We start from the raw sequence: 11,672 nt of genomic DNA on the forward strand, positions 1-11,672 counted from the left end.
CTAGATAGTAACCAGGGTACGCTTCCGCGTATACTGGAGCGTATCCCAGGGTACGTTCCGGCAGTACCCTGGGGGACATAGACCCTATCAGCGAAAGTGACACCCAAAAAAACTCTGGCTGTGACCATGCACCCTCAGTGCCATTTGGCTAAAGGCTAACTACCTGGATTTACCCAAGCTAGGTCACAGCCCATGGCTAGCTATAGCGTTCCCTATAGCTATTCCTGCGTTATTATCCACGTAATCGTGGGCTACGCAGAAAACTATCAGAGATCCAGAACTACCAGTCCTTATGCTAGTCTGAGTGGTTCGACATGTCGACGAGGCATCCTGACTACACAGGTAGAGCTATACCCTTTCTCTAGCTCTACCATACACGTAGCTCTAGTAAGCCTATACTATTGCCTGCATACAGTTGCCGCAGGGCTATATAGAACATTCTATTACGAATGCTAGGAACCAACTTATTCACGGTTAGTCGCAGCTATAAAACGTCTGTGGTAGGCAATTAATGCCTCCTATCCTAAGTGAATATGTCTTAAGTTATATCAGCTACTAAAATTTAACCTCTGACTATTATTGAAATGGTCTACTTGCGGTATTTCTTGTGAACAAACATTATTTACGAACTTCAAACGGCCATTCTTGGTGGCGCTGCAGCAGCGCCAGTCAGTGGGTTGGTTCCTATCATTCGTAATAGAATATATTCTATAGCCCTGCGGCAACTGTACGCGGGCTATAGTACTAGAGCTACCATGCGTACACGTACGTTGCACGGGCAATACCAAGGACGTGCGGTAGAGCTACTATTGCTCCAGCTCTAGTACTATATAGCTCGTTCTCCACTATGCCACGTACTACGCCGTACACCACTACGTCACGTACTAAAGCTACTATAGTCATAAGTGTCTGCATGTGTAGATCGATGCTCTTACAAAATTATTGCATTTTCTGGCTAAGGACAGACCTCTTCTCGCCAATGGGCCTTAATCGTCATTGCTTTGAGCTCATTTTTCTTTTGCAGGTGACACATGTTCAAAGCAGTCACTTCGATCGCGCCAGCAGCCTCTAGTTGTTGCAGACGAGGGGTTCTTTTCCGATCATCAGCCCCCCTGACCAGTTTTTACCAGCTAAATACTTCTGCTTGTTTCAGCACTACATCACAGGTATATGAATTGAAAAAATTGAATGTAAAAACCAGTAGCATTTACCTGATATATATATATATATATATATATATATATATATATATATATATAGAGAGAGAGAGAGAGAGAGAGAGAGAGAGAGAGAGAGAGAGAGAGGAGCTGAGCGAGAAAGAAAAAGGGGGATGGATAGAGGCATGATTGTGAGGAAAAACATAGCAGAGTCTGACCGTAGACTAGGTAATATTGCGTTTGTGGAGTTTATTTTAGTTATTATGATCTTAGTTTATAGTTATTGTGTGCATTTTATTGTATATTGATGATGTTTTCATGTGTTTATCGAAGACAGTTCAAGCGACGCTTTCCAACTATAACGTTTTGTCAGTGGCGTATAGCCAACTTCCAGTTTTTAACACGGGGGGGGGGAGAGAGCCAAAACAGTGAACTGCGCAAAATAGTAGATCGTACGTTAATATTTTATGGTTGCCTCCTCCCTCTCACACACCCTACACTCCCCAGCCTCTCAGCTCTGGCAATCTATGTTTTGGAGCGCATGCAAAAAGGCCACATTTCTTGTTCGATTGTTTTTGTCCCAAGATAAGTAACTGTTCGTGGCGGATCCAGATCCGAGGAGGGGTGAAAAACGGGTGGGGAGTAGGGGGGTCCTTCCCAGAAAGTTTTTTGAAAATTTTAGGATGCAGGAGATGGGTAATTGTAGGCACTTTTGAGTACATATACAGCGCTTCATTTGACTGCGCGACAATTCTCTGTTTAGTAAAACCATTATTTTTTTTTATTTTACTTTTTTGTTACGTTCGGAATCAAACGTGCGGGGGCATGGCCCTTTGCCCCCCCTGACTACGCCAATGCGTTTTGTTATGATGTGTTCTTATTTCTAGCTGATGGCCTCCACAGAATTCAAGGGAGCAAAGAGACTTGAAGGAAACTATGGAAATGTTTGGTTGGTGGCATTTCATATTAAATTCCCTTGGATTCTGAAAGAAAACATATTAAAATGTCTTTGTATCTCAGGACTTTTTGAAACCGTTACAAATGTTGTCTATCGACTGATATTTAATAGTATGATGTAAATACATTTGAGTGATCGGAAAAAAACTATTTATTGAGTGCAAATTGAATTTCTTATTACTACATGCTCTTTACTACCACACTTTTACTAAACTGATCCTATTTTGTATATTAATTCTATATTTTTGTGAATTCATTGTAGGGTGGAATACATTGCCCTCACAATGAAGCATAATGCCTTGAACCTTGGGCAGGTGAGTTTATTAATATCAAATAATGGTAAACAGAAATACTTCCATTATTTTTAGACATGTATAATCATGGGACTTCTGTAGATAACACGTTTGTGGACAGTTTTTGTAGACTATGTATTAAATTGTACAAAAACGAATATGATGTGTGCTGCATACTTGTCAAGATTACGAAAGATTCTTTACAATATAATTATTACTATATTGTGTAGTTCAGGAGAACTCATTGCTGTTGGCAGAAAGTGAACTCAGTTCAGTAATCTTGTACACGTATAATTTATAAGTGTGGCTATAGCTAGCAACGATTGTATTTTTACAGGGGTTTCCCGACTTTGCGCCGCCCGACTACGTCACGAAGGCTTTGGTTGAGGCTGTCACTGGTCCGAATGTTCTTCTGAACCAGTATACCAGAGGATATGTGAGTTGGTGTTTATTACTCGTAGATTTGCACATTCAACATTAGCAGTCATTGCTTACTACTGTATAGCCTTATCTTATCGATGTTATCGATATAGCAGCACGTGTTTATATATCGGTGATTGTATAGTTTGTACCCAATATGTAGTTGCTTAGATGAAATTGTACAGCACGCATGTAAATATATTCAAGGTTTTTTTAATGTAATAGCATGATGCGCGTCACAAATTGTTCTCAAGGTGGCTCTCATCAAAGCCCATATTTAGTGTTTATAGTAACATGAGTTGACGATTTTACACCGATTTTGCTAAGCTTTTTTTTTCAATTCTTTTATTTTTAATAAAATCCAATCTATATAGCAATGCTGGTTGCATAGTGGACAGAGTGCAAGGTGCAGGTGCGGGGTGCATTGGTAATCAAGCTCTGTACTGCTGAGCATGATACCTAGTAGAATCATTTAGCTTTCTACTTTTATTTTTTTCGTAGCGTCAAAAGGAATGGCCGAATTCCTCGGCGCAAATCCATTAAAAATAAGGCCTAAATTTTTTGTAAATGTGTGCCTACATTGCTGTGTGTACATTGCAGGGGCATCCACGCCTGGTGAACGCGATAGCGAAACTGTTCTCTAAGCTGCACGATCGACCGGTCGACCCAATGACAAACGTGCTGGTCACCGCCGGCGCTTACGAGTCCCTCTTCTGCTGTTTCCAGGGATTCATCAATCCTGGAGATGAGGTGGGATTCAACTCTTTGACCAGTGGTTCCCAGTGTGTGCTGTACCGCGGCGCTGCGGTGGTTATTAATTGGGGGTGGGGCTGTTGAAAGGCGGTGGGTAGCTGTTTATAGGGTGGAGTAGGGAGCCTGACAAAGTTTGGGAACCACCGTTATAGCCCTGTTGTTCATCAGTAGGTGTTAGTAATCTAGGCCAGCTCTACCCGAGTAGCACCTTCGCTCCCGCTACCGGGGTATACGACCAACCTAGCTCTACCCATGTAGCACCTTCTCTTCTGCTACAGGGGTACACAAACAACATAGCTCTACACGTATAGCCCTTCTCTCCCATTACTGGGGGTATACCAACAACAGCTCCACTAGTATAGCTCTTCTCTCCCATTACATAAGTATACAAACAACATATAGCTCTACCCATGCAGCCTTTCTCTCCAATTACAAGAGTGTACAGGAGCTTCCTGTAGGGGGAGCAAAGGCGCTAGACAGGCAGAGCTAAACCTAGGCCAGCTATAGTTCACTACGCTATAGTTCAAAGCTGTGTTAGTACAGTGTATAGTATAGGCAGCACTAGAGTACCTACATAAAGATGAGATAGAGATAGAGATAGAGATACGGATACCTACATAAATCTTTATGTAGGTACTCTAGGCAGCACTAGACGTTTGTAGCACTCGCGGTTGCTCGTAAAAAAGGTGGTGGGCGTGTCCATTAGTGTTTGTCCTTGCAGGCAGCATGTACCACCTGCTGTTGTGTATTTGGCGGTGACCGACTGGCGCGGAGAAAAGGAAGGACAGGGGGAGGGGGGGGCAATTTCGTGTTTGGGTTTTCGGGGGACGAGGCGATGTTCGAACGACGTTGTTCTTGCTGCAGGTGATCATCATTGAACCGTTCTTCGACTGCTACGAACCGATGACTCGAGCGGCTGGGGGAACGCCTGTGTTCGTGCCTCTGCGACCGGTGAGTGAGAGCGAGCGTCCTCTAACCCAGGCCATCCTTAAAAAATTCTATGTTTGCTGTCCCCCGACCCATTATTTTTTTAGTGGGTAGGTAGGTAGGTCTTCTTCTTTTTTTGTGAGGCATAATAGTTATTTTAAGTCTGTCCTCATGTTTGCCACACATGCTTTGTGTTTCAGTCTTAACTATGAGGAATGTATATGCACCTTCCAGAATACCAGTAGAAGATTTATATTTATATTTATATTTATATAGACAAAATAAACAAAAAAACAAAAACAAAATGGAACCCAAAATGTCAAAAAAACTTTTGGGTTGCGGCTATTTTCGTGGGTCGGTCGGACAGCAAACACATTTTTTTAAGGATGGCCCCAGTGTGCTTCTTCTTAAACTATTTAAGTCGGTGTCATTCACCCTCGAGTCTTCATCACAAAATTTTGTTTACTCGCAACTAAATTTCCTTATGTTCTTTGTTTAGTTTCGTTCATCTCAATGTAATTACGATCACCCTTGGGTGAACCATTCACCAGTTTAAGAAACACTGAGTCTAACCATTCGTGCAGCTGGATCAACATTCCAACAATGTGGCAATGTAACAACAATAATTGCGATGCAACAACAACAAGAAACACAAAAAACATCAACGAACGACGACAGCATTAGCACCGACAACAAAAAACAACAAAGGACAATTACAGCAATTACAATAACAATAACAACAACGATACAACATAATAGCTATAACACTATAATAGCAATAATATCATAATAACAATAATGTCATAACAACAGCATCACAACAACTACTATGGCTACACCAAAACAACAACAATTTTTGTGTAGGGTAATCAATTTGTGCTCGTCATTCGTGTAACATCCTAGGTGATCGATGCATCGTTCTTCAGTTGTCTTTTCCTTGTAAAGCCAGGCTTAGGTCGCGTTGCGATTGAATGCGACGCGGCGCACTGCAACTCGCTGCGACTGCAGTGCTAAAGGTCGACAGCGACGCTACTGACAGCGACAGTTGCAGGCAGTCGCAGAAGGCACTTATAGGTCGAAGCGACGATCGCCTATAGATCGCGCAACTAAATGAGTTTACATGGGTTGTTGAGCTGTGTGCATGTTGTGTACATGACTGTATGCACTAATTGTTTTATTCGCGTGCATCGTTCATTATGCATACGAATCTCGTCGCAGCGATCGCAAGGCAGCTTATGTCAGGTAGTAACCAGGAAAAACAATGCTTGCGACCGGTGGAACCAGTTGCGTCGCATCGCATCACGTCGCAGGAGTAGAACATGTGCGACTCGCTGCGACTGCGCTGCGACTGACAATTTTCCAGTCGCAGACAGTCGCTGGCAGTCGCAAGGGTGCTTAGGTCGAACTTTCTCTGTGACGCGATCGTCGCTGCGACTTGCAACCAGTTGCAGAAAATCAGTCACAAGGCAATCGCGTCGCGTCGCAAGGCCGACATAAGCCCGGCTTAAAGCGAAGCTTCATTTCTCGCACAGAGTAAGCCAGGTTCGTTGATGACCAGTGCTGAGTGGAAGCTAGACCCCGCAGAACTCGAGAGCAAGTTCTCAAGGAAGACTAAAGCTTTAGTCATCAACACTCCCAACAACCCACTAGGCAAGGTAAGGTTGCTCGTCGAACACAGTAAGACAGCATACCATTGCCTTTCGTCATCACTAGGTATGAGAGCTCATTTGCATAGTTTGATGAACAGTTTGTGTATAGTTCTCTGGAAAAATTCTTTATATTTATTTAATTTCCATATAGTTTTCTATCTCATATGTCTATAGCTAATTAGGGTACTTTATTATAAATTCTTAGGCAACATATTATCAGGAGTGGATAATAGAGATCTCTATTATCCACTCCTGATATTATGCTATACATAATTCTATCTAGACTAATTAACTATAATTGTTTAGATCATTTATCTGTGGTTCTCGAAACTGCAATTGTGGAAATATTATTTCATTTACATATTTACATATTAAAATTCACATTTTCTTGCTGCAATGCATATAGTTCTACCATTCTATCATTTCATCTCGGTAGTCGTTGGTGCCGTAGCGTCGCATGCATGCCTACGCGCGATGGTCTATCGTGGCAATGATGCATTGACCCCATGTGCCTGCTGCTTGCCAGATATTCACGAGGGAAAATATTATTACATTTACATGTTTACATATTAAAATTCACATCTTCGTCCTGCATGCATAGTTTACCCGTCGTGGCAATGACGCACTGACCCCGTGTGCCTGCTACTTGGCAGGTATTCACGAGGGAAAATATAATTTCATCTACATATATTTACACATTAAAATTCGCATCTTCGTGCTGCATGCATAGTTCGTCCGTCGTGGCGATGACGCACTCATGACCCCACGTGGCTGCTACCTTGTAGGTATTCACGAGGGAAGAGCTCGAGATGATCGCGAACCTGTGTAAGAAGTACAACGTGCTGGTGTTTGCCGACGAGGTTTACGAGTGGCTGCTCTACGACGGACACAAGCACACGCGTATAGGTAAGGCTCTGTCACATAACACAAGCAGACGCATATCGGTAAGCTCGATCTGCTGTTACAGAACACAAGCATACATGCATCGGTGAGGTCCTGTCACAGAACAGAGAGGCCACGAGGTCGTCGTGATCGAGTGAGGTGTTTCGCTACCTCTGTCTTGTAAACGTATAATACACGTGCGGACGGCGCTTCCGCTTAAACGAATTCTCACGCGTAACACACAATCTCTCCTCCTGGGTTTCAGCAACGCTGCCAGGCATGTGGGACAGAACTCTGACAATCAGCAGTGCGGGGAAAACGTTCAGCGTGACCGGATGGAAGGTGAGAACGCTAGTGTTGCCACCCCCGTAGCTAGTCACGCAGCAAATACACCGTAGTTGGGCTACCAGAAATGCAGTCCGAATGGCAAAATAAAACTGAAAATCTAGATTCGGAAGTCATCGATTTTTTTTGTGGGCGTCACCGAGTTCGACTAGGAAGTTCTAAGTTGCGTGTTGTCGTGTTGTGTTTGCTGCGACATTCGCCCGTGAGTCGTCCTCCGCGGGCGCATCTGAGGTGTTGTCGTGCATGCTGTGACGCGTTTATAACCCTAGCTATTTTCTGACTAGTCTGGTCCTCACCTCTCTTACCCTCTCTCTAATAGGTAAGACCCAAATTTGTCTTCACTTATGCAGTTTGACAACTTATTCGTGACATAGTCAATTTAAGAAACCCTACGTCTTGTTAGTCTAGTCCTCGCTCTCTTACCCTCTCTCATATAGGTAAGCCTGCTAACAGGTAATTACCTTATAAGTATATAATATAGTATATACCTTATAAGGTATCTTATAAGACCCAAATTAGTGTACACTTATGCAGTTTGACAACTTATTCGTGACATAGTCAATTTAAGAAACCGCTACGTGTGGCTAGTCTGGTTCTCGCTCTCTCACCCTATCTCTCTCTCCTAGCTCGGCTGGACGGTGGCACCAGACCATCTAATGAAGCATGTTAGCGCATTCCACCAGAACTGCGTCTACACCTGCGCGACGCCGATCCAGGTGAGAGGTCAACGCAAGGTCGTGGTGTCGCCAACGCGACGCGAGGTTGCGGGGTCACCGACGCAACGCGATGTCTAGGGGTCAGAGACATGACGCAGTGCGAGGTCGCGGGGTCACCGACGCAACGCGATGTCTAGGGGTCAGAGACATGACGCAGTGCGAGGTCGCGGGTTGGCCGAGCGACGGCGATGTCTAGGGGTCAGAGACATGGAACGCAGTGCGAGGTCGCGGGTCACTGAACACGACGCGAGTTTAGGGGTCAGAGACATGACGCAGTGCGAGTCGCGGGTCACCGACCGCGATGGCCTAGGAGTAGCAGCACATGACGTAGTGGCAGAGTCGCGGGGTCACTGACACGACGCTGCTGATCGTGACCCATTGCGCGCGTGGTCGCGGTAACCTCCTCTAGGGCTCCCTCTAGATGTTCTAAAGTTTGAGCCGAGAATTGAGCTACCCAACTGAAGTTATTTTTACCCACCGACGAAAAACTATAGCCACCGTTCACTTGATCATATGTGCCAAGCAAGGCATAGACAGGTGCGATGGGTATATGGGAAATGAGGCGTACGAAAACTTTTCACGACACGACACTGAAATTTGGCAACTTCGTTATTCAATCGTAATTTTGTGAGTAGTTGATCGATAATTTAGTTAATCATTAGTAAATCATTAGTTTTAGTTTAACCACTCACCAATAGTATTTGCCACGTAGCGTGGTAAAATCGCCACCACTATTCATTCATCGCATTTTGCGAAGGTGGTGAACGCCAGCGATAGACCCCCCCCCCCATCGCCCGCCCTTGCCCGCTCGTGCCAGATCGGCAATGACGACGTTCGCATTTTCACCACCAGGAGGCGGCGGCGGTCGGCTTCGAGCTGGAGCTGGGGCGCCTCGACTCGCCGGACTGCTACTTCCTCGAGCTTCCGGCGATGCTGCAGCCGAAGCGGGATCTGCTGGCCGCGCAGCTGCAGGAGGTCGGCATGCTGCCCGTCACGCCCGACGGAGGTTACTTCATGGTCGCAGACTTCTCGCACCTAGGTAGGCGGCGGCCCCTGGGTGCACGCGCGGGAGAGACGGCCGAGGGGATGGCAGTCGGTCGGTTGGTCGGGTAGTCGGGCGGGCTGGTGGGCAGTCGCGCGGTCGGGCGGGCGGGCGGTTGGTTGGTCAGGTAGTCGGGCGGGCGGTCGGGCAGGCAGGCGGTCAGTCGGCCAGGCGGGCAAGCAGGCAGGCGGGCATGGCCAGTCGGCCAGTCGCCGTAAGGGGCTGTCTTCGTCAGTATGTTGCCGTAGTTATTGAACGTGTTGTATAGTTAATGTAATTGTGGATGTATGTTAGTATATAGTTATTGCTGTAATATAAGTAATATTATATATATATATATATATATACAGTTATTAGTATATAGCTATTGCTGTAGAGAATATATGAAATAGTGACTATATGAGTATGTAATGAAATTAGGTGGTTATTTAGGTGGTTATGTTTAGGTCTGTTTATTGGTAGGGAATCTCTGTTTAGTTTGGTGTGAATTCCTGCTGCACGCTTGCGTTGTCTATACGCGGGTTTTTGTTTCGCAGGCGTAGAGACTGGAGACGATAGCGACGAACCAAAGGATTGCAAGTTTGTCAAGTGGCTTATTCGCGAGAAGGTGAGAGAGAGAATGAGCCGCGCTCACAGAGAGGATAATGAGGAGAGAAAGAATTGAACCAGTGTGTAACTGTCACTTAGTAATTATGCAGTTATTCGTCGTTAATTCAATTGTCAGTTAAATATTTTTTTGTTAATTTGGATCGTTGCAGAAGTTTGCCACTATTCCGACGAGCGCGTTTTACTCGAAGGAACACAAAAGCGTAGCGGAGAATTACATCAGATTTTGCTTCATCAAGGTAATTTTCGGTGTAGCGTGTTCACGTCAACGTACTCTACCCTGTTAGACACTGCTCTGTTATACTGCACTGCACCTTACTGTACAACGTATATACCCGCTATACTGTATTAATAATTTGTAGCTAGCGCATATTGATCGAACTGCTGTGTCATGCCAAAGATCATGCTGTTTGTTCGATTGAGGCATTGGGAAGTGGTTAAGTCGATCCCTTTTTTCTAATTGGCTAGTATCATGTTCGTGGAGGGGGCATCGTGCAGGACCCAACAAAAAACAAAATTAGTCTCAACTTTGGTCCTAACATTAACCTTATTCTCATAGACCACTGACGGAAACACGCTAAAGTTATGAGTTACCCATACGCAACGTATATAGAGACGTCCAGTCAACGAGAAAAAGTTACGGCAAGGACTAATATTAACACCGATTCTGTTTCTGACAACGGGGGAGGGGGATACTCCTGGTTCCTGCGCATGGTACGCCATCTGTAGGGTAAAACTGTTAACGACAATTGTTTCCGCCGTCTCACGCTTCGTCGCCACCGCGTGCTGCTGCTGCGTTGCAGGAGGATTCCACGCTGAGGAGAGCCGGCGACATTCTGAAAGAGTGGAAGCGATCACTCAAGCAGTGAGAGAAACGCAGAGATCTGCAGCGTCGCCTCACCAGGAGCTGTGAGGTCGCCGGCGATAGCGCTGCAGGTGCTGCCACCTTCAGTCAACATGCGATCGGTCGGTCGAGGGAGATGCATGGATCGCTGCACGAGCTTCCCTGATGACGTCGTGTGGGTGAAGCCTTAAATGACCGTTGTAGCGCGCCCCGCGTTAGCGCGGTTTAAATTATTAATCGAAACGAGTAAAGACAATCAAGATGAATAACCATCACCCTCGTTAATTTAATTTAATTTAATTTTGTTTTTTGTTTTAATTTTGTGCTATGTTTGTCAGTCATGGTTAGTGGCCTGTAGAATCTTCTGAGCAGAAATTTCAGAATGAATGAGGGATGGATTTATCAGTAAAATTATATTTTTGCTGTATGTGCTTGTCGTGACAATCTTGGCAGATTGAAGAACAACTTTCACTATGTAAATGTTAAGAAAAAGTAAACAAAGTTGTTTGTGAATGTAAATTGGTCTTTTTCTACATCATTTCTCTTCCTCATTCACATAATGCATGTCAGTTTCATATTACTATGTAGTTCAAAATTAAATTTGTCTGAAAAAAAATGACAACTGAAAATTAGCAAAACATTCTCACACGTTCAAACATACAGTTAGTGCGTAACAAATACGTGTTAACAACAATAACAATAATAACATCATTAAATAAGATTAGCATTAACATTGGATTAAATAACACGAAATCAACAGAAAAAAATAACAGTATAGCACCGCCAGGGGGCGAGCTCGTCGCCCGCACCAAAGGTTGAATCGCATCCCACCAGATGGCGGGCGCGTCACGGAGCGCTGCTTGCGTGCTCCTCCAGGGCGCGCCGCACGCTGGCGGCGGACGGACGCCGCGAGGGCGCTGCGTCCCAACAGCGCGCCATCAGCTCGTCGTAGAAGAGCTCGGTGGCGCCCCCGTGGAGCGGCGGCCGCGCCCCACGCGCCACCACTGCGTAGACGAGCGCGTGAGCGCCCCCTGCTGTCGCGCCGCCGTGAGGACGCTCGCCGCTACGCAGCGTCCACATC

General features: G+C 45.3%; 1 protein-coding gene across 4 annotated transcripts in view; it reads left to right on the forward strand.

Moving 5' to 3' along the window:
- LOC106804885 (kynurenine--oxoglutarate transaminase 3-like) overlaps window positions 1–11,110 on the forward strand; it is a 23,420-nt gene extending 12,310 nt beyond the window's left edge. For 3 of the 4 annotated variants that reach the window (XM_014806271.1, XM_014806270.1, XM_014806272.1), the window contains exons 2-15: window positions 1,025–1,166; window positions 2,045–2,106; window positions 2,377–2,428; window positions 2,745–2,843; window positions 3,428–3,577; window positions 4,445–4,531; window positions 6,040–6,162; window positions 6,942–7,062; window positions 7,304–7,380; window positions 8,010–8,099; window positions 8,952–9,138; window positions 9,678–9,748; window positions 9,900–9,986; window positions 10,551–11,110. In XM_014806271.1, the coding sequence (XP_014661757.1) occupies window positions 1,032–1,166; window positions 2,045–2,106; window positions 2,377–2,428; window positions 2,745–2,843; window positions 3,428–3,577; window positions 4,445–4,531; window positions 6,040–6,162; window positions 6,942–7,062; window positions 7,304–7,380; window positions 8,010–8,099; window positions 8,952–9,138; window positions 9,678–9,748; window positions 9,900–9,986; window positions 10,551–10,616 (1,407 nt within the window). In that variant the 5' untranslated portion in view covers window positions 1,025–1,031 and the 3' untranslated portion in view covers window positions 10,617–11,110. Of the gene's footprint in view, window positions 1–291; window positions 343–1,024; window positions 1,167–2,044; window positions 2,107–2,376; window positions 2,429–2,744; window positions 2,844–3,427; window positions 3,578–4,444; window positions 4,532–6,039; window positions 6,163–6,941; window positions 7,063–7,303; window positions 7,381–8,009; window positions 8,100–8,951; window positions 9,139–9,677; window positions 9,749–9,899; window positions 9,987–10,550 lie in introns of those variants that run through there. The other variant, XM_014806273.1, reaches the window with a different exon arrangement.
- Window positions 11,111–11,672: the final 562 nt, after the last annotated feature.

The sequence above is a fragment of the Priapulus caudatus genome, unplaced genomic scaffold, assembly GCF_000485595.1.
Source record: "Priapulus caudatus unplaced genomic scaffold, Priapulus_caudatus-5.0.1 Scaffold91, whole genome shotgun sequence".
In the NCBI taxonomy this organism is placed as follows: domain Eukaryota; kingdom Metazoa; phylum Priapulida; class Priapulimorpha; order Priapulimorphida; family Priapulidae; genus Priapulus; species Priapulus caudatus.